The 27,557-nt window shown below is 35.3% G+C and overlaps 1 protein-coding gene across 1 annotated transcript in view; it reads left to right on the plus strand.

Annotated features, from left to right (window-relative positions):
• Positions 1-27,557, plus strand: part of UNC13C (unc-13 homolog C) — a 624,577-nt gene that overhangs the window by 294,240 nt on the left and 302,780 nt on the right. The window contains exon 13 of the mRNA XM_008016541.3: positions 18,568-18,724. Within this exon, the coding sequence (XP_008014732.3) occupies positions 18,568-18,724 (157 nt within the window). The remainder of the gene's footprint in view (positions 1-18,567; positions 18,725-27,557) is intronic.

The raw sequence follows: 27,557 nt of genomic DNA on the forward strand, positions 1-27,557 counted from the left end.
AATGGATAGATTGCAAAAGTTTTTTCCCATTCTGTAGGTTGCGTGTTCATTCTGATGATAGTTTCTTTTGCCGTGCAGAAACTCTTTAGTTTAATTAGACCCCATTTGTCAATTTTGGCTTTGTTGCCGTTGCTTTTGGTGTTTTAGTCATGAAGTTTTTGCCCATATCTATGTCCTGGATGGAATTGTCTAGGTTTCCTTCTAGGGTTTTTATGCTTTTAGGTTTAACGTTTAAGTCTTTAGTCCATCTTGAGTTAGTTTTTGTATAAGGTGTAAGGAAGGAATCAGTTTCTGTTTTCTGCATATGGGTAGCCAGTTTTCCCAACACCATTTATTAAATAGGGAATCCTTTTCCCATTGCTTGTTCGTGTCTGGTTTGTCAAAGATCAGATGGTTGTAGATGTGTGGTGGTATTTCTGAGGTCTCTGTTCTGTTCCATTGGTCTATATATCTGTTTTGGTACCAGTACCATGCTGTTTGGGTTACTGAAGTCAGGTAATGTGATGTCTCCAGCTTTGTTCTTTTTGCCAGGATTGTTTTGGTTGTGCTGACTCTTTTATTATTCCATATGAAATTTAAAGTAGTTTTTTTCTAATTCTGTGAAGAAAGTCCATGGTAGCTTGATGGGGCATACTTCCCAAAGTAATTGATGGATTCAGTGCTATCAGTGTTTCTTTTCAAAATTTGCTGTTCATAGCCCTTAATCTCTAATCATATTTCTAGAACAACATAATGTAAGCATGAATGATAATTACTGATAGAGAAATTGTGCATGCTTTTCCAGTACACAGAATGTCCTAATGCTAAATAATAAAGATATATAGATTCTTAGACATGAAAAAAAAAAAAGAAACCTTAGAGATCACCCGATTGAACCTCCCTCTCAAATCTGGAAACTTTGTGATTGGTTCCCTGACTGATGGTCACCATCCCTTTGTTCGTCCACATCCAGTAACAGGGAGCTTACCACTTTGGAGGGAGCTTGTTTTATAATTGATCAACCATAAGGGAGTCCATGACTTTGACATCTGTTCCATCCCATGCCAAGGGCTATGATTCAGAACACCTAGTATAAAGTCACAGCACCATTAAAATGCAACTATGATGAGCAGTCTAAGGGAAATGAATTGTTCTGCCTAAAGAAAGGTAGGTTAAAAAATCAAAACAACCTGCTGCTGGATAGAATCCCATTAAAAGAAAAGATTAGGTTAAATTTATTCCAAAATATCTCTGGGAGCTGATGTTAGATTCATTCATTTCCATCTTTGCTGTGTTCTAAGAAACATAGTCATGTGAATATAGAAAAATGCTAAGTATGTATCACATAGATGGTTGAAAAGAGGAGAATTAGCCCTTCCTTATTTTATTACATTGTATAATGTGGTAAATCTTGCCTCTTAATCTAAGTAAAAGATAAGTATTTTTCAAAAATATTTTCGATATTTATTTGCAAGTGACCTGCAGGTAAATTATGTCTTATTGTATTTACAATACTCAGGAAAGGCAAAAACTTCTGTTCACACCAGACAACTGTCTAAAAGCAGGGGTTGGCTTTTTTTTTTTTTTTTTTCTGTAAAGGGCCAGATAGTAAATATTTTGTAGTTGTACCAGTCTCTGTTACACTGCTTAGTGCAAAGCAGTCATAGATATGAAGTAAACAAATGGAAATGGCTGTGTGCTGATAAAACTTTATTTTAAAAAACAGAAACTCAGGATTTGGTCAGGGTTTGGCATGAGGGCCTGAGGGTCATAGATTCACTGGTCTAAGGAGTGGAAACAAGGCAGATAGAAATAAAGAAAAAGAATGCCTAAGGTTTTGTGATTCATTGACAATTACACTTCAGTGACAATAATGTGGTAGATTATGGGTACTTTTGGTTATACATTTGATTTTAAAATATTTTTATGTATCACATGTTTCTTTTAGCGCTGAATACTTACCATGACAACCCTAATGTTTTTCCCAGCTTAGCAAAACTTTAGATAGGCTTCTTTCTGCCTCTATTGCCCTGAGGTCCATCTCCTCCCAGCTGTTGCAGATTCCAAATGACCTAAACCCACAGGTCCCTGACCTCCTTTCCCTTAGAGCCTTTACTTTAGAAAACTTACAGTTGTAAATTCTTTCTCTGTTCCTTTGAGATTTAATTTTTTTTTTAAGCCCTTGCCTGATCTTGTCCCTGTTGCAGTAACCTTAATAAAAATTCCCTTGTCTAATTAACTTTGGTGCAATTTTTGCTTTGTCAGTACAAAATTTTCCATTACTTTGCCAGAAGAAAAAAATTCTGTTGACAATCTGATTAATCCTAAGGAAATTACTACCAACATAGATACAATCTCTGTTGTACCAATAAAGATTTTATGAATACCAATATTATTTATTGGTATTCATTAGTTATTAGAAATTACTATTTTTATACAAAAATATACATGTACTCATTTTATCTTAATCTATTAATATAATTGTAATCTGTAATTATATCCAGGAAAGATAATAGAATAGAAGAGCATAGAAGTACACTTGAATTCTATTCCAGGACTTACAAATTGAAATTTTGAAGAGACGAATCACAAGAAGTTCGCTTGTTGCATGATAGAAACTCAATACATATTTGCAATTGAGTGAATCAGAGGCAGAAGTTGTTTATCAGAATTCCATTTATTTTTGCCTTCTCCTAGTGTGTTTCTAGATGCCCGAGTTTTTCAGTTGCCAAAAACAAAGTGAAAATGAAAAGTTTAATTGAGCTGATAGAGGTTCTATGTCACCATTTATGTTGTGATAAGGGTGAGAGCACACTACATTTATTGATCATTTTAAAAAAATTTGAGGAAGTTTCAGAGTACTGACTTTTGTTTTCAATCAGGAGTTGAAATACAGCTTTCAGAGATAGTTTCCACCGTATTTTTAAAATGATCCTTTTGCAATTGAACTGTAACTTGAGCCCTAAGCTATTGCTGATCAAGGACTAACTCAACTGAAAAAAAAAAAAAAAACTGTTTATAAATAAATCTATCTTCTAATTTAAACTGGTTGACTAATGAATCGGTATTTTTCTGTTGTTCTGAAACCTTGTGTCAGGGAACAACAACAATAAAAGTAACCGGAAAGCCAACCAACCAACTAATGAAAGAACAACAAAACCAAGAACAGAACATTTGAAGCCTGTCTCAGAATTAGTTCCTCTTAATTCTTAAAAAAACAAAATTGCAAAACTCAGCTACAAGGAAGAAATGATGTCTTGTCTTTGTAGTAAGGATATACACCAGTTTTGAAAAAGACAAAACTCCTTAATTCTGTGGATTTTCCTAGACACCATTTGATCAAAAACAAAAATCAAATTGTACTTTCTTTTGATATTTAAATACTCTTTAGGGTTAGCCAGATCCCCAGGTAACTTCATAATCTTCCTCTTTTATTAGAGATTTCTTGGTTTCTTTTGAGCACATTCCCATTTCTTTGAAGATGGATTTGGAGAAGAAGTAAATAAGGGGAAGTATGTTTTAAGTCATAGTCTGGTAGTACACTATTGAATTTTTCTCTTGTGAATTTCTCATCAGACAAGAGTCTGAAACTATTTTGCTGGTAAATCTGAGCATTAGGACTGAATGTCCCAGTGCTCCAGGTTGCCTCCAGCTTACTATAAAGCACTCCTCTTTCCACATAATATTTTCTGTGAGGGTACCATTTATTAGCCCTACCCATTACATAAAAATGACCCTTTGTTCTGGAGCCTGTATCAGTAGGAGAGGGATTACAGTTTTCCTGTTTGGACAGGTGATTGATTAAGGACCTGAAGAATTTGTTCCCACATGGCAAATGCAACCATCCATCTAAAATAGTTTTCTAACTAATGACAGTAAGAATGAGAGGCTGTTCCCCTTCTGTAAGGAACACACCATTCCACATATTTTGCATCATGGGGTGAGGCATAGAACTTGTTTCCATCATCAATATTTTGGGAGTTCTTGATGCTTTTCATCAACTGATGCTTTTCATCAATATATGCATTGTATATGTTTCTAATAGTGTTTTGACAGACTAATTGTTCACAGCTGAACACATCTGGGGAATTTTATATCAGTCATTACGGATTAAACCATCCTCTGGAGATTATTTCTGTCAAGAAAATACATTTTCTTGAGTGTTTAATTAGTCATTTATTGTAACATGAAGGCTAAGATATCTCACAAAGTCTGAGATTCTGTTAGGCTATGGTTATGCCTCTACAATACCAAAGGAGAGGAAAGCATTAGGTCAGTGTTTTTTACCTTGATGTGCTTAACAAACAACCTGGACCCTGACATTGGCCATCTTTATCTAATTTATATTTAAATCAGAACTGTTTGGATACAGATTACTTTAAAGGCACCAGTCTGTTTTAACTGCTTGAGCCAGGAGTCTACTTGTAAAAAAAGAGTACTACTTAGCGGCATCTTTCATTCATTTAGGAAATATTTACTCAGTGCCTATCATGTGCCAGAAATGTTTCTATGGTTACAGCAGTAAGCAAAAAGTCAGTCTAGTTTCCCATGAGCCTCACATTCCAGAAGACAAAATTTATTTATTCAATTGACATTTTCTGAGTATGTAAGTATAAGGACTTACATAGAATGTCTTAGTCTGTGAGGCTGCTATTAAAACATACCATAAATTGAGTGGCTGATAAACAACAGAAATTTATTTCTTACAGCCCTGGATGCTAGAAGGTCCAAAATTAAGGTGCCATCAGGTTTGGTGTCCGATGAGGGCCATTTCCTGGTTCATTGATGGCTATCTTTTCACTGTGTGCAAGCTTCACATGGCCAAAGGGATGAATGCTCTCTGGGGCCTCTTTCATAAGACAACTAAAATCCCATTCATGAGGGGCTCTCCACTCATGACATAATCACCTCTCAACAGCCTCACCTTGTAATACTACAACCTTGAGTCATAGGTTTCAACAGATGAGTTTTTCATGAACACAACTGTTCAGACCACAGCACAAGGCAATGGGGAAATAGCAGTAAAAGATAGCTCTTGCCTCTAGTAAGTTCCTGATTTAGGGGGAAGAGAATGAAAAAATTAAATAATAACAAACATGGGGGCTGGAAGGGCCTAGGTATAGAGGAAGCAAATCCAAGCACAGATGAGAAGTGTCAGAGAAAGCTGACGGGCAGCCTGAGGGTCCCACCCTTACTTGTCCTTCAACTTCTGTCTTCCTCTAAAATCTGTGCCTTTTATTTTCCAATCACACACCATTGCCCTTGTACTCAAAATCTCCATAATTGCATTCTAGCAACCCATAGCATCTTTGAGAAGCTATGATGTTTTTGGTCAAAGGAGAAGTGACATTTAAGTGTTTGGGTCATCTTTGTGACAAGAATGAATAAAATTCTAACTTATCATTGATAAGCTAGAATGCTGAGCTGAATTTGGGGGAGCAAATGTGATGAACGTTGTTTTAGTGTATTTGTAACATCAGAAATGCAGATGGTCTTTCCTTTCATTTTGCATAGTATCTCTGAAATTGTTTCTAACAATCTAAGAATCATAATCTTCCTTTCGGTACATCTTTCCAATCACCTTCCTCTTCTGTTCATTGATTATTTTTAAACTTTAGGTGAAAGGAATTTCTATTCTTTGAAAACCACAAGTTCAGTATGATTTTGGACACCTGTCCCTGAACTGGCATGTGAGTTAGAGGATTGTTTTATTTTTTTGTTCAACAATAGCAAGTGACATTAATCCAGATGTGCTATTTGAAATACGTATTAGGCCAATAATATTTTGACAATTAATGGTTAATAACTTTGTAGCTGTTGCTTTAGCCAAAAACTTGCCAGTAACTACCTCATTATTCATTTTTAAATTTTTAATGGATTGATAAAATTTTATGTATTTATTATATACAACATGATGTTTTGAAGTATATATACATTGTAAAATGATTAAATCTAGCTAATTATCATATACATTACGTTACATAGTTATTTTTGTCATGAGTACACTTCCAAGCTGTTAGCATTTTTCAAGAATACAATGCATTGTTATTAACTATCGTCATCATGCTGTACAATAGACACTTTGAACTTATATCTCCTATCTAACTGAATATTTTATACTTTGACAAACATCTCCCAACACTCACCCCGCTAGTCAACTCCAGCTCCTGGTAACTACCATTTTACTCTCTAATTCAATGCGTTCCTTTTTTTTTTTTTTTTTTAAATATTCCACATGAGTGAGATATTCATATGGTATTTGTCTTTCTGTGCCTGGCTTATTTCATTTAACATAATGTTCTCCATTTTTATCCATGTTGTTGCAAATGACAAAATTTCCTTCATTTTTATGGCTGAATACTATTCCATTGTGTATATATACATTTTCTTTATCCATTTATCTGGCAGTGGACACTTAGGTTGATTCCATATCTTGGCTATTGTGAGTAATGCTGCAATAAACATGGGTGTGCAGATATTTCTTGATACACTGATTTATTTTCTTTGGCTATAAGCCCAGTAGTGGAAATAATATATTGTCTAATAGTTCTATTTTTAACTTTTTGAGGAAGCTTCTTACTGTTTTTCATAATTACTGTAATCATTTACATTACCATAAACAGTGTATGAGATTCTCTTTGCTCCAGCTCCTTGCCAAGGCTTGTTATCTTTTACCTTTTTTGGTAATAGCCATTCTAATAGGAGTGAGGTGATTGCTCATTATGGTTTTAATTTGCATTTCTCTGATGATTAGTGATGTTAAATATTTTTCATGTACTGTTGGCCATTTGTATGTCTTCTTTGGGGAAATGTCAATTCAGATCCTTTGCCCAATTTTTAATCATGTTATTTGTTTTCTTGCTGTTTAATTATTTGAGTTCCTTTTATATTTTTGATATTAACCCTTTATTAAATGTATAGTTGGCAAATTTTTTCTCCCACATTGTAGGGTGGCTCCTCACTTTGTTGACTGTTTCCTTTGCTGTGAAGAACCTTTTTAGGTTAATGCAATCCCATTGTTTATTTTTGCTTTTGTTGTCTTTTTGAGGTTACAGTTAATAACTCATTACACAGACCAATGTCATGCAGTTTTTCCTCTATGTTTTCTTCTAGTAGTTTTATAGTTTTGGGTCTTACATTCAAGTCCTCAATCAATTTTGAGTTGATATTTTATATGGTATGAGATAAGGGTGGGTCAAATTGTATTCTTCTGCATGTGGACATCCAGTTTTTTCAACATCATTTATTAAAGAGATTATCCTTTTCTCATTGTGTGCACTTGGCACTCTCGTTGAAAATCATTTGTCAGTAAATGTGTGGATTTATTTCTGGGCTCTCTACTCTGTTCCTTTAATCTATGTGTCTATTTTTATGTCAGTGCCATGTTTCATTATTTGCAATAAGTATCATCATTTTAGAGTTTATTACTCGAACTTTTCCCATGGAACTAAAATTCCATTTGTTGAATTCTTCTGACACTAACACCATTTACTTGCAAAAGTAAAGTATTTTAATGTTAATAATCCATTGTTTTTAATCATGTCTCTAGGGGAGAATATTAAACATTTCCAGAGATTGCAACAGTACTTTTTTACCTTTTTTTTTTTTTTTTTTTTGAAGATGTATTCTCTGGTTTTTGAAGAGGTGGTTTGCAGCACCTCTGAGTCAGTCATTTTTAATTACTAGTTGTACTTGTAATCCTATTTCCACCCTGAGAATAATTTAAGTAGTATTAGAACTGTAGCTGATAAAAGTAAATGATTTTCAATGGATATGGTTAGAAGCAAGAAAAAGTTTGCTTTGGCTGTAACTACACATAAAGAGAGAACCCGCACAAACTCGGAGGCGGACATCTTGCCAAACGGAACATCCTGTAGAAGCCCATTGGCTGAAAGCTCTGCAAAGAGCAAAGATTGCTTCAGGCTGACTTCTGTGTCCAGTGCTTTCTTGTTATTTTTCCTAACCCCTGGCTGCAATAGAATCAAATGTTGATGGTGGAGAGAAGTGATGAATGTAGTTGGACACAGCCAACATGTTATTTATATTCAGAAAGGCATAGCATGTTCGAGCATGTAAGGATTGGATCTTCTAAAAATCCTTTCATTTTGCAGATGGAGAAACTGAATCTAGAAGTGATGAAGTTACTTTTTAAGGTCACAGTAGAGGGCTAGGTTTAGCATGAAGCATCTTTATGCCTTGGTACTTTTAACTCTAAATTGGCCACCCAGATTCCTTCCATCCCTCCGCGTACTATATGTATACGTATATACACACACACGCACACACACTTTGCTGACCATTTCTTCAAGGTTTCAAAGAAACGTAGCCACTAATACTGATTCATATTTTTCCTTTTTTAAGAATTGTTTATTTTTCTTTTTTCCTTCAACCATCCAAGAAATGTGTACTTTGATGTATACTACTACCATCTTTATCATATCAATTGCCTAATCATTTACTATTTAGAGTCATGAAAAGGCAAGTTCAAGATAGACTATTGTTTTGGTACTAGGAACTACCTTCTTTAATTTAGCATGCTTTTAATCACAGTTTCTAGAAAAAGATAGGTATTTTTACCAAACTGGGAAAAAAAATTATACTCATTGGAATGACCTGAAAATTCTGTTGCTCAGTTTCAGTATTTTATTTTGTAAAATCAGTATCAAATGACTAAGTTTTTAATCTTGGCTCTCAACTGTTTGTTTAATTCCCAAGTCACTAGTTATTTCTAACAAGATCATTTTAATGTAAGTTCTAAGAGGTGGCAACAACTCCTAGGTATTGTATTTTTAATCTTTAGGTGTATTAAAAAGTGTTTAGTTTAACTATGACTAAATTTATGAGTCATATTTAAATTTTTGACATATTTATATTTCCTTTCAATCAAACAACAAAAGTTTTGCTGATTAATTAGCTCATAAGAAAAACTATGGTAATGCTAATTTGTTATTGAAATTGGTAATAAAATATCTAGTTGAAAGAAAAGTAGCATTAAGTGAAATGCTGGGTTTTTCTTATTAGCCTTTTTTGATTTTCACATATTCACCATTCTCATACCTTTATTTTGCCTTAGGAACTTATGCACCAAGATAATTTCATTAATATCTTTAAAATTCTTTTTTTTTTTTTTTTTTTTTGAGACGGAGTCTCGCTCTGTCGCCCAGGCTGGAGTGCAGTGGCCGGATCTCAGCTCACTGCAAGCTCTGCCTCCCGGGTTTAAGCCATTCTCCTGCCTCAACCTCCCGAGTAGCTGGGACTACAGGCGTCCACCACCTCGCCCGGCTAGTTTTTTGTATTTTTTAGTAGAGACGGGGTTTCACCGTGTTAGCCAAGATGGTCTCGATCTCCTGACCTCGTGATCCGCCCATCTCGGCCTCCCAAAGTGCTGGGATTACAGGGTTGAGCCACCGCGCCCGGCCCTAAAATTCTTGATATATTTTATTAAGTAAAATTAAACTGGTATCTATTTTACAGTAATTTTATTATATCATGAGACATGTACTCCTAACTAGAAATTACTTGTCAGTAATACGTTTTGAAAGAGAAAAGTCATTTTGTGATTTGTTTGACTTCTTCAACAAAATTCTTGTTCAGTGGTATTTTAAAATATGATAGATTATACAATTTTGCATTATATACTTTAAAGGTTATGTAGTTTTCTTCAAAAGGAAAATATATAGAAATAAATAATTTAGTGAAACAAGAATAAAAAACATTTTAAATTATCTTATTAGTGCTTAAGGTTGCAAAGAGACCTAAAATCAACAAAAGGCAAAATTTGAATTAGCAAAATTTAAGATGTATATTTTTTCTGGTTAGTGTAATAAAACACATTAATGCTACATTTAAAAATACACAATGTACATTTTTTAAATAACACAAATGTATAATGCCACCCAGAGATAACACTATGATCATATAATTTAGCAGTATTTCCTGCTTGGTGTTTGTTTTTGTGTTTTCATGTAGACATATACACATATCTATTTGTGTTTGGTGTGCGTGTGTGTGTGTGTGTGTTGAGATAGTAAAATGTTTTTATCCTGCTTTTTTTGGCAACTTACAGAGTTTCTCTGAATACATGTTTGCTGACCACCTGGATGTTGTCAGCATCCACCTGCAAACTTTAAACTGAAAGACCAGCCCCTAAAAATTTTCCACTTTCTGCTATTTCTTTGTTCAAATGAAGTACTCTTTTAGACTGGGGAAAAATATTTTTTAGCTTCTATTTGTGGGTGTTCTAAGCATATTTCTTTTTCTGAAGAACAATGTAAACAACCAATAAATTTTGTCTTGCTAAAAGCAGAGCATAAAAGATTCTACATAATCCCCAGGGTATATTGTTCCCAGCGTTCTTCCAGTCCTTTCTTCTAAGTAGCCTCACATCCCATTGCTCATTCCCTATTGTACAGGCAGTATTAGAATCTTGGGATTTTTGTACTCTTTAATGGATACAAAGTGAGAAGGTGTGGGAAAGGAGAAACAGCTTTACCTCCTGGGAAGTCCATTAGCATGAAATAGGGAGGGATTGATAGCCTTGCTTGGCAGCAGTCTAGGACCCAGATCTCTGATAAACGGAGCAGATGTTGGAAGGTTTCTAAAAATACCCTCCCATTCCTCTCTAGTCAGGTTAGTGTTTTAGGAGTTTATATACTAGCAGTCACTGAATAGTTCCCCATCTAGCCAGCCACCTACAGTTAGAAAAAGTTCCTTCCAGAAACTGGGAAATCTTTGATTGGTAACCTTAATTTCCAATACTGTTGTGACTTTGCATCCTTTTTGGTTTTCTCGGAAGTTTCCATGGGATGCTTAGAGGGACTGAATCAGGGTCAGCTAGCTACCATCCATCATACCCAGAAATCATCTCAGTTAAATTTTAATCAAAATGTAAAATATTTCTGTCAGCTTTCTAAGAGGGATACTTGCCTAATGCTTTAGAAAATTTAAAATGCTGCTTTCAGCATACTGATTATAAGTAGAATATTATTCTCCTTCAAAGTATCCATTGTTATTGCAGTGTTAACTACTAGGTACTTCCGCCAAATTTTACAACATAATTGGATGTTTTTATAAACTGTCATACTCAAGCATATGTCCTATATTCCCTAACTCTACATAAATACCTTTAGTTTATATTTTGGTTCATATTACTTTAATTTGTTTTAATTAAGTAATGTTTGTTGGTCAATTAATATGTACAAGGAAGCACTGTGCTAAATATGGGCTAGATATATATCTTAAATTTTGCTGATTCGAATTTTGCCTATCGTTGATTTAAGAGTCTCTTTGTCACCTTAAGTACTAAGAAGAAAGATAATTCAACTTGTTTTTTTAATTCTTTGATAAACTAAATAATTATTTACATTTCTCTTTGTTTTTTTAGATAAAACTGCATAACCTTTAAAGTCTATAATGTAAAACTGTATAAACCTATAATAATACTTTAAAATATCATTAAATAAGTTATTTTGGAATAAGTCAAACACATCAATAACACAGTGCTTTTTTTCTTTCAAAAGTTATCAAAGCATAAAGAAAACACATTCCAGAAAGAACAGATACGTATACAAGCAATACACAATATTGAAGAGAGAGGGCCAAAGTAAATAAAATCATTATGTCAAAGATATATCTGTATCCCATGTTCATTGCAGCATTAGTCACAATAACTAAGACATGGAATCCACCTAAGTGTTCATCAGTGGGTGAATGTATTAAGAAAATGTAGTATGCACTCACAATGGAATACTTTTAGCCTTAAAAAAAAATGAAATCTTGTCATTTGCAACAAGATGGTTAAACCCTGAGAATATTATGGTTAAGGGAAATAAGGTAGGCACAGAAAGACAAATACTGCATAATCTCATTTATATGTGGCATCAAAAAAAAAAAAACCACTAGAATTCATGGAAATAGAGAGCAGAATGATGATTACCAGGGGCTTAGGGAAAGGAGGCAGATTGTGGAGCTATTAGTCAAGGAATACAAAATTTTAGTTAGATAGGAGGAACAAATTTCAGAAATTCATTTTACAACATGGTGACTATAGTTAATAACAATGTATTGTGTTCTTGAAAAGAGCAAAGAGAATAGATTTTATGTTTTCTCACCGCAAAAAAAAGATAAGTATGGGAAGTAGTGCAAATGTTAATTAGCTTGATTCAGCCATTCCGTAACGTATACATATTTCAAACCAACCTGTTGTACATGATAAACATGTCATTTTTATTTGTCAATTAAAAATAAAGAATTAAAAAAACAAGAGAGAGTGAGTAGGATAAATTAAGAGAAGCTATACTGTGGTAGATGGTTAAGAAGGAGTCTCTAAAGATACGTTGCCTGAATTCCAGTCTTTGAGAACCTTACCTGCTCTGTGACTTTAAACAAAAAAAAGTAGAAAAGGAAATAAATGTTTAATTACAACAAATACAGAGAGGACATTAGACTTCAGAAACATTGGCAAAACAGAAGCAATTAAGTATTTAAAGACTAAGTTGCAATTACTGAGGTTACCTAGTTTACTTGGTGTTTTCACGCCGTTCATGATGGGAACAGCAACTTTCCCACTTGGTTTTATATTTTCAGAGATCATTCTAAATCTTCAGTTACAACATTGTCAAAATTAGGCTTAACATTGTTTTGTTAGGAAGTCTGGGTGCTGCAGAAAAATTCAAGGTTTTGTGTTTTAGAGATCAGAAGCGGACAGTAATTCTGTGATATTTGAATTATCTTCAGGTGCAAAGTATTTTTTTCCTTCTGATTGTGGTATGTGAAGTGGTCATTCATATTGGAAGCATGGCAGGAGTGTCAATTTTCACTTCTACACTTCCTAAATTGTTTTTCTGCTTCCACTACCCACTCGTTTGAATCCTTCTTTATACCACTTCAGAGTCATCTTTTCAAATTAATCTGATAATGCTAGTTCTTTCTGCAGAAATCTCAGGTAACTTCATATAGTTCACATGAGAAAATCCAAACTCCTTGGCCAGATATTGTACCAATCAAGGTTTGGCCTTGACCTACTTTACCTTGGTCATCCCCTGACACCTCTTCACTTTTCATCTTATTTCCTCTTAGTGAAAACTCCTGTCACTTTATTAACATTGATCTTGCTAAGGTCATGATGATGTTTATTTGTCAAGTCCAATAACTTCTTTTCTGCCCTTATTTTATAAGACTCTTACTGCACTTAACAGTATCAATCATCCTCTTACCAAGATTATCCTGATTCCAGTTTCCTGGGTTTACTTTTACCTATCTAGTATTTATTTAGTCTTACTTATAGAATTTACTTTTTTTCCTTCTTGTATAATTTCCTTTTATATTGCTATTTCCCAGGTGACATTCTCTAACATTTCTTCATTTACTGTACATATTTTCCCTAGATAATCTTATCCTTTCTCATGGTTTCTGATAATTCATGCTGATGATCTCAAATCTAGGTGTCTAGTCCATGTCTCCAAAAACTAGTAACATTCCTACATGGAAGCTCTATGAGCACCTTAAGCTCATAATTAACTGGATACATCATCCCTCCACCTTCAACTTTTTTCCAATTTTTAGTTCTCAGCTCACTTGGCAGAAGAACCACTCATGTAGTCACTCAAACTAGAACCTTGAAACTTAACATTTTCTCTTCCTCATCCCTCTCTATCAATTCTAAGTCCTAACAGTTTTTCCTCTCTGAATATTTCTCAAATCCGTTTCCTCCTCATCGTCTACACACTACTACTAGTTAAGACACCCATCATCTCTTCTCTTCATAGCCTCCTAATTGGACTCTTTACTTTCATATTCCTTAAACTCATCCTCCTCCATGCTCCTCCTATCAAATTAACCTATTTAAAATCCAGATCTGATTATTTCACTTCCTATTACATGTTGAAGAACTAAAGTTCCTTGCTAATGCTTTTTAACTTATATTTACTCTGTACCATTTTGAACTTTGTCCAAAAATGTCTTTTGATGCCTAGAATAGATCCAATTTATCTAACATGTTACACAAGACTCTCTGTAAACCCTTCAGATTTATCTTTAGCCATACCAATCCTAAATGTTCTCCTGGAAATTTGTGCTCTGTTAACCTAAAATTACTAGAGTTCACTTTACACAATATTTTATTTCTTTCCATAGTGCCTTGATTTGTACTTTTCCATTCCTCTGGAATACATTCTTTATCCATCAATGATATCAAACCCTGTGTAAGGCTTGGCTATCTCTTAGTCATTCATTGACTGTTAGCCCAGCCTAATCTCAAGACGTCTCGCCTGACCCTCCTCACCAGGCTGTGATATATGCATTCTAACTCAGTGTCTTCATAGCACTCTGCTATGCCTTTTTCATAATTTTTGCATAACTGTATTAAACTTATTACATGACTGATTCCGCCAGCAGTCTATAAGCAGATTCATTCCTGCATATCCAAAGCTAATATAGTCTCTGCCATTTAGGTGTGCTCAGTAAATATTTGTTGAACCAACTTGTAGAGACGCTAAGCTCTTCACTCTTTGATGATCATTACCTCAACTCTCATTCTGTATTCCTTGTGTTTCCCTCTGACTTCTCCTCTCTTCACCACTATGGGACTCAGTTCGGCCTTTGGAGGATTGTCCTGCACCTCCAGGCCTGCTCCTCTACCCTATGGCCCACCCAAACCTTTTGGCTGCCTCTGTGATTGCACTTTCTGCTGTACAACAAAATTAGGATTTGAGGTATGTGCTTGTTAATTAGGAGTATGCATTTTATTACATCAAGACTATGTTTTAATCAACTCCAGATCCTTACCATTAAGAAGAGTGCCAGGAATACAGTAAGTACATAACCATTGAAGAAACAGTACTCTGACCAGATGGCTTTAATAGGAAAAAAAAAAAAAAAAGGTTAAATACTAGAAAACTCTTAGAATAAATTCTAATACTATTTCTAATCAATTTTCATAGACGAATGTATTATAATTACTATCTGACTATCCATTGAAGTTATTTTTAAAAGAGAAGTTTAAAGTGTGAATGTAAATTTGATGTTACTGTTTTCTAATTTTTCTGTGAACAACATGTTAGCATTAATGATAAATGTGTAGCAAAGATTGTATAAAACTATATAACTCAAGACTGCACTTATTTACATGATGTTTCCTGAATTACACAAATTTTCACATATAACCTATGAATTATTAACCTCTCATTTTGGTCATGAAACATTGCTCTGGCATTCAGAAGCCATAGTTTCTTAGGGTATTTTTATCATCCAGATATTTGGCAAAGGGTGGTTTTTGATACTTCTAATCTTCCCATATTGCATTTGCTTTTCCCTCAGATGACTTTTAACTAGTGAGCAATGCTCAATAATTGTGTCATTTTCTTTCAAATTTATTTAGTTTTTTAAAAAACTGACAGATAAAATTATACATATTTATCATGTACAATATGATGCCTTGAAGAACATATACACTGTGGGATGATTAAATCTAGCTGATTAACATATGCGCATCTCACATAGTTATCATTTTTGTGGGAGAACGGTTAACATCCATTCTCCTAGCATTTTTCACAAAGACAATATGTCATCATTAACTATAGTCACCATTCTGTAAAATAGATCTTTAGAACTTATCCCCCCATTTAAATAAAATGTTATATCCCTTGACCAGGATCTTCCCATGCACCCGCTAACTGCTCCAACCTCTAGTAACCACCTTTCAACTCTCTACTTCTCTGACTTCAACTTTTCAGATTGTACATATGAGTGAGATCATGCTGTATTTGTCTTTCTGTGTCTGACTTATTTCACATAATGTTCTCCAGGTTCATCCATGTTGTTGAAAATGGCAGGATTTCCTTCTTTTTATGACTGAACAGTATTCTCTTGCATATATAACCATATTTTCTTTATTCATTCATCTATTGATATATACTTAGGTTGATTCTATTCCTTGACTGTTTTGCCTCAATATACATGGGAGTGTGGGAAAAAAAAAGAAATGTGATAGCAGAGCTCTAAGAATTTTTAATTTCTGTTTTTAACTAATTTTTTTGTTAAATAAATGATACTGTTTGTGAATTCTTAATAAATATTAATTATAATCAATTCAGTGTATAATAGAGACATAACACTTATCATTTCCTTAAAGAAGCAGTCATTAATAATCTAAATCCAAGGTTAAGTTGCACAAATCATGGAACTCTCATAGCATAAATTTTTATTTGTGATTCTTAAAGATGCACCTTTAAAGATTTAGCCTTTTTTGTTCATCAGTGTTATGACAAAGTGGGTAGCAAGGTGCCTGGTTAAGATCTAAGAAAAGCCACGGTTTTCAGGATCATCATTTATTTTTTGTGAGAGTGCCACTCAGGCAGCTATTTATGTATGTGTTCAATATTACAAAATTCAGAAATGTCTAGATTCCTTGGTGGCATAGTAAGATATGAGAGCAAAATAGCATCACATTATATAGTGAAATTTTCTTTCCTCCATGTATGTTTTATCTTTCACTTTTGTTATAAGCTGTGCTTTCTATTTTCAAGTATTTTGTTGTAGTTCAAATGAAACAGGTTTCCTTGAGAGAAATAACAAAATTGGATCCTTGATGCTTCTGATGGGTGTAAATGATACCATTATTCAAGGTTTAAAAGAAATGATCTTTAAGCATAAAGATGGCATTATTCAATCTGTTCTCACTATTCATCTATTTGCCCAATTAAATTTTGTCTGTAACAAAGTGCTTAGAAAAGAGAATTGCTTACAGAAGATATTTCTTTCTGAAAAATCCTACAAACTGGACTCAAGTCAGAGGTTAAACTGACTTATTCATTCAATGTATAATGAGAGGAGGGTGTCTTGCTACTTTACAACTGTGAGAGGCAGGCAAATGCAAAAGAACATATTGGTTAAAATATAGCATTTTAGGAACCAAAATAAGTCGAGGCGGGGATGAGGAAGTAGGGAGACTCCTGCACAGTTGCTTTCTGATGGTGCTAAATTCCACTGGAAATTGTACTTTTGGTGTGTACATGCAATATTCAAAGTTGAGTGTACGCATCTTTGTGGCAAATTACGTTCTATTTTTTTAAGACACATTTATTCCACGTTATGATCAAACTATTACATTTAGCAATCAGCATCAAGGGTGCAAAAAAAATGTGCATTAAAAACATTCACTAGAATGCTTTACACAAAACAGAAACTAAAATAACCTGTTATACAATTAGTCACAGATATAATCCTTGAGGTTTTGTCCCATACACATGAGTACTGTCTAAAACACATCTTCTCTGACAGCAGCAAGGCCCCGTCACCACCGTGCCTGGCTGAATTCACAACTGCATTGTAACCTGTAGCTTCCTTGTCAGTTCACTGGCTTTCTTCTCCTGCTAATTAAGATCTTCTGCCACTGCCGTAGCTACTGCTGCTACTGGAACCACCATGGCCACCTTGGTTTCCTGGTTGGCAAAGTATTGGCCTCCATGACCACAGGAGCCAGAGCTTCCACCTCCAAAGTTTCCACCCTTCATTCACCCCAAATTTGAAGATTGACTCTTATCATTGCCAAAATTGTTGTAGCTTCCACTACTTCTGAAACTGCTTCCATTCTTACCAAATCCACGATAGTCAACCCCACTGCCACCATATTCACTACCACCACAGATGCCAAAAAAGCCATACAACCACTAAAGTTTCCTCCATGACCAAAGTTGTTATTCCTCCAAAACCACCTCCATGACCACCACCAAAGCTTTTAGGACCCCTTTGACCTCTTCGACTGGGTGAGGCACTAGCCATCTCTTGCTCTGACAGGGCTTTTCTTACTTCACAGTTGTGGCCATTCACAGTAAGGTATTTCTGAATGACAGCCTTATTTATGGGGTCATGGTCATCAAAGGTTACAAAAGCAAAACCCCTTCTCTCGCCCCTGTCTCAGTTATGATTTCAATTACTTCACTTTCCCTGTACTGTTCAAAATAATCTCTTGAGTGCTGTCCTTCAGTGTCTTCTTTAATGCCATCCACAAAGATCTTTTTCAAAATTAAGTGGTTACCTGGTCTTTGAGAATCTTCTCTTGAGACAGCTCTCTTTGTTTCCACAACTCTTCTTTTGTGGTCTTGCGTTCATGGCTACATCCACCTCCTCCGCAGTGGCATATGTGACAAACCCAAAGTCCCCGGAGCGCTGAGTGTTTGGGTGTCTCATTACCACACAGCCTGTGAGTGTTCCCCATCACTCCTCAGACTCTCATTAACTTTTTTTCAAAGCTCAACCCTCTGATGCAGAGCTTCTGCAGCTGTTCAGGCTCTTTCGAAAACTCTGACTTCGACATGACAACAGTGGCAAGGGAGACTTTAACGATGCTTTCTCGGCAGCGTCCATGGGCGAAAAGGGCAAATTACACTCTAATTAAGCCACTTTACATTTGCGAATTAGAAATTTTCAAAAGGCCGAAATTGTTTTTCTTTCAATTAGAGATTGTGCAGTTTTCTCTCCTTTTCATAGATGTAGCTGTGGAATTACTTAATTGCTGATGTTAGAAGCTCCGTTGTTGCATGAATTAATTAATTTCTGTTTAAAAAGCACATTATGTTTTTTGTCTTGCAGGCACTTTTCATGTCTGTCTTCTAAATACATGTGCCCTGGTGTCCCTGCTGTCATGAGCACCTTGCTGGCTAATATAAATGCTTTTTATGCTCACACAACAATTTCAACAAATGTACAGGTTTCTGCTTCAGATCGATTTGCTGCTACCAACTTTGGTGTAAGTATAATCTTTTAAACTTTAAAATTCCTAGCAGCTCATGGGAGTTACATTTCGAGAGACTTTGAACTTAAGATATTCTTGGAATCTTACCACAGAAAGGACATTTTAGGGAATAGCATAATGGGCTCCAGCTCAAAATTCATTTGAAAACTTTTTAGTAAATTAACTTTGACATTCAATAGGAATTTTCATTAGATTGAATCTTCATATCTTAAAGGATCTTTTTCAATGAGGGAAAAACATACATTTTATAAGAGAATGCTGGGACTTTATAGGGAATTCTCCACGTATGCAAATTTGGTATTCAACATCTCAGATTCACTGTCTTGTAGATACAGTTCCCTAGTCAGTGTGAGCTTGGCTGCCTTCTCTGGAACATATTAGGCTCCGTTTGCACTTCCTATTGGTTCCTTCTGGTACTGATGGATAGTGGCACATCCTCTAAGTAAAACATAGTAGGTGTTTAAGGAGCCTAAGGAAAACAATCTGTGTCTAATTAAGGCTGTCCATCTGACATATGCAAAGACATCAAGAATGCATTGAAAAGTAGAAATTCAGGCTGGGCGCGGTGACTCAAGCCTGTAATCCCAGCACTTTGGGAGGCTGAGGCAGGTGGATCACGAGGTCAGGAGATCGAGACCATCCTGGCTAACACGGTGAAACCCCGTCTCTACTAAAAATACAAAAAATTAGCTGGGCGAGGTGGCGGGCCCCTGTAGTCCCAGCTACTCTGGAGGCTGAGGCAGGAGAATGGAATGAACCTGGGAGGCGGAGCTTGCAGTGAGCTGAGACTGCGCCACTGCACTCCAGCCTTGGCAACAGAGCAAGACTCTGTCTCATAAAAAAGAAAAAAAGAAAAGTAGAAATTCAGGGAATCAAAGGAGCCCCAAGAATTCGTCTGTTGCATCTATCATTGTAACTTTCTCTACAAGTATACTATAACTGAAATTGGTAAGACTGGAAATAGGATGTAAATTAAGAGTATTTCTAGTGAAGTGGTAAAAGTCAAAATTAAAAATTAGTGGAGATGGAGAAGAGAGGATAGATACCAAAGTTTTTCAGGTCATAAAATCAACAGCCTCAATAGCATTTGGTATGTCTGGGGACATGGACAGGGAGGGAAGAAGAAGATGCCTGGAAATATTCCCAGGTTTCTGGTCAGGGCAAATGGGTAGGCAGTAGCACTGTTCAGTAATCCTGTGAGACAGGTTTTTTGTTCTCTTTTTTTTTTTTCCATGGAGGAAACTAAGATCAATTGTGGGGAAGTGATTTTTCATGGCACCATATTGTTTCCACTGTACTTTTAATTTAGTTCACTGAATATATTTTTGTTACAGAGTATATTGTTTAGAACTCAAATTTTGAGTTATGTGTCATAGAAAAGAAACAGTTGAGACACAGCAAATAAAAGGGTGAAAACACAGCAGGGAAAAAGATGTGCTCCTGTGTTTACTCTTTTTCTGTCCTTTTCCTCAAAGAGAGAAATGCATGTGAGGTGTATGAAGTGAATTAGAATAATTAAAGGAAACTAAAATTGCTATTTAATGCCAAATCAAATAAAATGCCAGTAATGGAGACTACCCTTTGGGTTAGGAGTTATGGAGTTTCCGTTTTTATTGAAATTTAGCAAGTCAGTTTAGTCATAAAAGCCTCAGTTCCTCAACACGCTCAGTGAAGAAGATAATTCTTACTTTAACATGTTTCTCAAATTTAAAATAATGATAAAATAAGATAAAAGATGGCAAGCCAGTTGATAAAAGTTAAAAGTGTCATTGCATAAAATATGAGGATTTTGTCTTTCCTGCTTTACCTACAGTGTAACCTACAGTATCAGCTACTTTTGTTAGACAGATTGACTCTTGCAGTAGCTGGAACCAAAGAACGTTCCCTAGCCAGCTCAATGAACTCCTGTTGTTACCAAATACCAGATCATAGAACAGTTTTGTTATAAAAACCTCATCTTAGTAACAGCACATGTTGTCTTGGGATTTTTACCTATGATGTAAAACATTCTGTGCTATGAAATTGTTTTGCTTCTAATATTCCGTCTGTGTATATTGTGAAGAATAAGTCAACATCATGGAACACTGAGCCTTTCTCCCTCTGAGAAAGATGTGTTTAAGTGATTAATATCCACCATAAAAACTACCTGGAGGAAAATTAGATAACATGCTCCTTTTCTTCATGCTGCCCCAAAGAAGAGAGAGCAGATTGATTTCAGCACATTTTAGTATTTCTGTGGCAATGTAGTTATAACAAACTTCATTTTGTAAAATCCAATAACTCATTATAGAATAGGGTCAAAAGAAAGAGAAATGTTTCTTCAAACTATATCATGAAAAGTTGGTGATTTGGTATGTAAATTTGACTACATTTTTCTAGCTATTGAAAATAATGCCATTTGATGAGTAAAATATACTGAAGTATATATCCTGCCTCTACATTGGAGCCTCAGGTTTTCATTCACCTAACTATTAAAGCTGATTCTGTCATCTGGGACTCAATGACAATTATATGCTCCCTTCTTGATCCTTCTCAAAGGTACATAACCCAAACATTTTGAGACTCCAAAAAATAAACCAGTGGAAAAAGCTTTCTTACCTATGAGAATTTTAAAACAAGTCTTTAAGAAAATCATTACACATTTAGACCTTTTCATGTATAAATCTTATTTGAAATCATGATGTGGATGAAACATGTTCATAAATAAAGTGAAAAGGACAGAACCCTTGGGTGTACAGAAGAGATACAAGCAAAATTTATCCAGGAAAATGGCTAGACCAATTGGATGACAATGATTTTTTTTTTAAATGTGATTTTATCTTACCACTGCACTCCAGCCTGGGAGACAGAATGAGACCCTGTCTCTAAAAAAAAAAGCGATAGTGTAAAAGATAAGGTAAACGATTTTGGGAAAGGGGTAGTATATAATATCATTAACTGTCATAGAGAGTTCAAGTAAAATGGAGAATGAAATTAACCCACTGAATTTGGCAAGTAGAAGGTCATCAGTCAGTGAAGCAATTGTGGTTGAAGCCTGATTTCATGAAGTTTGTTCAGTGAATGGCATAGAACAAGCTTGTCCAACCCATGGCCTGTGGGCCACATGCAGCCCTGTGTGGCTTTGAATATAGCCCAACACAAATTTGTAAACTTTCTTAGAACATTATGAGACTTATGCATGATATTTTTATTGCTCACCAGCTACCAGTAGTGTTAGTGTATTTTATGTGTGGCCTGAGACAATTCTTCTTCTTCCATAGAAGCCAAAATATTGAATATCCCTGGCATAGAAGCACAGTGATATAAATTAAAGCTCAATTATTCACTAAAATATGATACAGTCATTCAAAATTAAGTTTTTATGGAAGAGGTTCTATAATTGAGCAATGCCCATGATATAATGATATAATGATAAATGAAAAAAGTATGCTAAAAAACTCTCTATGCAATTTAATTCCAACACTGAAAACACACACACATACACACACTCACACACACACATACTGGTTTAGAGATGAGACTGGAAGGAAATGTGCTAAAATATCAATGATATAGCCACCTGGTTGGATTATAGCTGACATTTTGTTGGTTTTGTTTACTATTAATCTTTATACAACAGTCTTTTTGTTATTATTATACTTTAAGTTCTGGGGTACATGTGCACAATGTGCAGGTTTGTTACATAGGTTTACTTGTGCCATGTTGGTTTGCTACACCCGTCAACTCATCATTTACATTAGGTATTTCTCCTAATGCTATCCCTCCCCCAGCCCCCAACCCCTGACAGGCCCCGGGGTGTGATGTTCCCCTCTCTGTGTCCATGTGCTCTCATTGTTCAACTCCCACTTATGAGTGAGAACATGTGGTGTTTGGTTTTCTCTTCTTGTGTTACTTTGCTGAGAATGATGTCTAAAATTTTTTATAAAATACCTTAAGTCTGTATTAACTTTATAACAAAATTCTGAAAGAAAGGTTGAAATTGGGTGAAGAAATAGACTATTCTTTCAAGGAACTTAAGTGAGAAGCTAAAAAGAGAGATTGGGCAAGAGTAAGAAGGTTTTTCCATATAAAAAGAGACTTTATTTTTATTCTTTGCTTGGGTAGGGATTTGTATTTAATAAGGTAAATATAAACATGTTTATAGTGTTAGGAAAGGAGTTAGTTGCAAGAGTGAGGTTGAGAATTTCTCAGATGGGAGAGTAAGTGACTATAAGTACTATCTCAGAGGAAAGGAAGGAAGTGCAGTCATGAGGGCAGAAGGAGAGGCTAGCCTTTAGCACAAGAAAGGACAAGCTCTGCTCTGAAATTCGAGGAAATAGTGTGAGAGTACTTGCAGAGAACACTAAGCTTTTGATATAGAAGTGAAAAGTTGGGGTAGTTGTACCTTATTTTTAGTCCTTCTTTAAAGTTGTCTGGAAGGCCAAGAATTGCTCATTTACAAAACAAGGGCTGTGAAATGGTTGCAGAGGGGAAGAGGGTGGTAAAAGTTTGGATAAGCTACTGTGGGGAATACAAAAAAGAATGTTTCAGGGACATATAAAAAAAAATTCTTAGTAAAGCTAAAAGTGTCATTTGCTGTTGGGCACTATAAATTTGTTGTCACAATTCTTGTGACTGTGAGACTTTCTTAGGGTGTGTCAGCATTCTGATGCTGATCTATGAGGAGATATAGCCGATTGTTGGATTGACTCCAGGCTGAAATTTTGCAGAAAAGAGGCCATGGGAAGGTAAGGAAATTCATATAAAGATAATGGGGTGAAGGTAAAGTGATTTGCCGTTAGCTCTAGTTTTTGGTAAGTGGAACCATGAGAAGCATGATGGGTAGCAAGAGAGAAGGAGGGGAGAAGTGGGGAAAGGGACAGAGAAAGTGGAGGAGAGAAAACAGGCAGAGACAGAGGATTGTGGGAGGAACGTATTAATAGCACCTTTCAGTTAACATTTCGAAAGGGAAGTCTCAGGTCCAAAAGGTAACTCAGGGAGTAGATTGTTGAAAATTGATTGTAGAACAGTGGTATGCTACAGCTGGCTGGTACCTGCTCATGAGAACTGATTGGTAAATTGTCAGGAATATTGCAAGCTGGTTGTTAAACACAGCCATCCTTGAAATTGGACATATTAAAAGTATTTACAACATTAAAGTTAGCAAATGCTAAAAATCAAGGCTTTTTGCTTTCAGAGAGCCACTTTACCAGCAGATTACTGAGTGTAAATGCTATTTGGAGTCCAGACAAATAACTTTATTAGATAAAGTGTCTCTATGTGTGTTGAAGGCACTCATGGGTAGATCAGGAGTTGAAAAAGAACAAAGCTCCATGAAGTGGGAAGCAGTCAATATTTTAATTTTGAAGGTGAAATTTCCTAAAGAGGAAATTTATTTAGTGAATTATCTTGAAATACAAATATCAAATAAATCAATAGTAAAATTGATATTTTTGAGCTTTTTTTTAACTTGAGTTTATACACGCTCAATATATATATCCAAGTATAAGTGATATTTTTATTGACTAACCAACCTTATAATATTTTCTTTCAGGACATTTTTGGCTGCATTTTCTTTGATCACTTCATATGACAAAAAATTGAAATATTATTTTTATAATTTTTTTTTACTTAGCAGAGTTGACTTTTTTAAATGAACACCTTAGAAGAGTTTGTTTCACTTTCACAATGCCACATGCATTTTAGTAATTTCACAAAATTTGGGAAAACACCAATTTTTTTTTATATGTGATGTAAAAGCAAAAATTACAGCTGACAAAGTTGAACAGGCAAAGTGAACTTGATTCAAGGCTATTGCAATAGGGGAGAGAGGTCAGAGCTCAGTTAGAGCTCAACTCCACTGAAATGAAAGGCAGGACTAAAATAAGGAGAAAGTAGTGAAGGGTGATAGTGGAGAGGCTGATCAATGGGATGTAACCAGTGCACTGAGTAATTCTGAGTTTGCCATTTTTTCTTCTGTGATTAGGCCATCTTCGTTTGCTAATTACAGCCATGGAAGTTAGGCTCCTATCTTCCCAAGGAGGGTCAGAGGTAGGAGTGCTATCTCCTTGATGATTACATTTCAAAGGGAAGGCTCCCAAGTCTTTCAGGAAGACATTCTTGGATTATGAAACCGGCAAGAGGCTTTACAAAATATTTCCATGTGAAGGGACAGAAAAAGAATTTACAATTAAAAGTTTTCTGAATAAAATGCTTTAAGAAAACGGAGGTTGAGACCTAGAGTCAGGAAGAAGCCTATCTAACCAGGCTGAGGGGAAGTTAAGGATGTCTTCATCAGTGAACAATAACATTTCAATGCTTTTCAAGTTTTCCTGTGAAGGGACTCTTTAAATATACTTTGAATTGGTGAAATTCATTAATTATTTTGTCATTGAAAGCATCATTTTAGTGGTATTCCATAATTATATGATATTTCTCTTGGTATCAGAATTAATCTCAAATCAATAAGAGCTGTAAATGTATGTCCAGTATGTTCATATGTCTAAGACTAATTGAATTATTTTAAAATTATCAAAATTGCCTATGCATGACTTCTGCTTGAAAAGTCTTAATGAATTGCTGTTTTTGGTATGATCTGGAAAAAAAGTATTACAATTTGCTTGTTGTGTTCTGAATTATTTTTATCTTATTCCCAAAAATTTTACAAAAATCTAAGATAGCATGAATACACGGCTAGCTCCTCCCAGGGATGCTGAAGCAGGTGAGGGCTGAGGAGCTTAAGCATCATTAGCTTCTGGTTAAATTCATCCCTGCTGTTGAAGCCAGACTTTGAGAAAGAAAGAAAGAAAATAATGAGAGAAGCTGAGAGTGAAGCAGAGGTCATCATACTCCTTCCTTACAAGAACTTTTGCTTCCACAGTTCCCCAGTCCTGGTGGGAACTTCCTGAAGGTGCACAGTCAGGGGAGCCACTGCCTCTTCCCCCTGCCCGTGGGCCAAATGCAGTCCACCAACTCACCAACTGGTTTTGTAAGGCCCATAAGCTAAGAATATTTTTAAAAATATTTTCTAATGTTGAAAAAAATTTTTAAAGACTGTTATTTTGTGACACATTAAAACTATCTAAAATTCAAATTTTCACATCCATAAATCAAGTTTCATAGGAAAACAATCATGCCTATTAGTTTACATATTGTCTCTGGCAGCTACTGTGCTACAGTGTGAGACTGAATACTTGAGACAGGGTTGGCAAAGTTAAAAATATTTCCTAACTAGCCCTTTGTAGACAGTTTGCCAATCCCTGGTCTAGTTATTCTGGTCAACTAATTAAACCAAATTGGGGTTTTTTTTGCTTGGGTTTACCTTTTATTTTAAAAAATTTATTTAAATTTCTAATTGGATACATAATAGTAGTACATGTTTATGGGGTACAACATAAATTTTGATACATGCATACGATATGTAATGATAAAATCAGAATACCTGGAATATCTATCATCTCAAGCATTTATCATTTCTTCATGTTGGGAGTTTTCCACTTCCACTCTTTTAGTTATTTTGAAATACACAACCAATTATTGTTAACTATAGTTGCCCTTCGTGTTACCAAGCACTGGATTTTATTCTTTCTAACTGTATTTGTGAACCTATTATAATATTTATTATTTTTATTATTGATTTGCTCCTACTAGAGCTATGTGGACCTTATTTAATAAAAAAAAAAAAACTAAATAATGTGGCAGTTTTAGATATTGTGCCATGTCCCTCGGGGAAACATTTTTTAATCACCCAGTCTTTCGTTATTCCTCAAATCACACCCTACAGGCAGTAGGCCTCCTCTGCTCTGCAAAGGCAATCTCACTCTAGTTAAATAGAAATTGTTGTAAATAAAATTAAATTTCAGGCTGTCCTACTGTTTAAAGAATCTCTGTAAAAATTCAATCAGCAGCGTACTTTTAATTTCACATCATCTGATGTTGTTCTGGATTCAGTGACAAGAAGCCCAGCAGTTTTCTTCACAGTTTTCTATTTTCCTTGAATATAAATTTTCCAGCTGGGCACTGAAGACTAGGTAGGGAAACCAAATGTGTGGATTGTATCAGTCAGAATTCTGTTCAACTGCATGAAACAGAAACTCACTAAATACATTTAACTTAATAAGATTTCCCCCTTTGCTCCCCGACCCTTGGAAACTAAGTCCAGAGGTAAGGAATTTAGAGCTGGTATAACTGCTCAGTATTGTAATATTTTAAAAGAGTGGGCAGTAGGGGTAGGATGGATGTAGACAATCCTTTTTTTTCTCCGTTCATTCTTTCCATTTTCATCTAATGGGCATGAAATAAGTGCTCTATCTTCTGGAGCCTATTAGAGTTTTAGGGGGGAAAAGGGAAGAAGCACAAAGGGCAAAAGTTAAAAAGTCTGAAAGGTATACCTAACAAAGAATTATACAGCAACCACTAATGTAACAAACACTATCTGCCAAGCAGTCTTTTTCAATATTTCAAAACAGTAAGTCGTTGGTGGTATGGTAGCTGGGTCTATTTTATTTAATAAGCTGTCTACATCTCATTGGCCAAACCATGTCATGTGGTCATCCTCGGAGGAAAAGAGCTCTGAGAAGGTAAGCATTTCATATGGGCACATTTGACTTATGATATTCTTTTAGTAAGAAGCAGTGGAAGAATGGATATTGGGCAGACAACCAGCACCATTTGCCCCAGTGAGTATAAGAGGGCCGATGATTTGGGCCATAGTATGGTTGATCAGTCACTTCAGCCGTCTTGATGATTTGTGCCAATCACAGAGATAAGATGAGGCATCCAGAGATGTGGTACGAATCACACTCACTTTAACCATCTGAATGATTAACTTTACTGTGGCCTAAACTAA

Source organism: Chlorocebus sabaeus, chromosome 26, assembly GCF_047675955.1.
Source record: "Chlorocebus sabaeus isolate Y175 chromosome 26, mChlSab1.0.hap1, whole genome shotgun sequence".
NCBI lineage: Eukaryota > Metazoa > Chordata > Mammalia > Primates > Cercopithecidae > Chlorocebus > Chlorocebus sabaeus.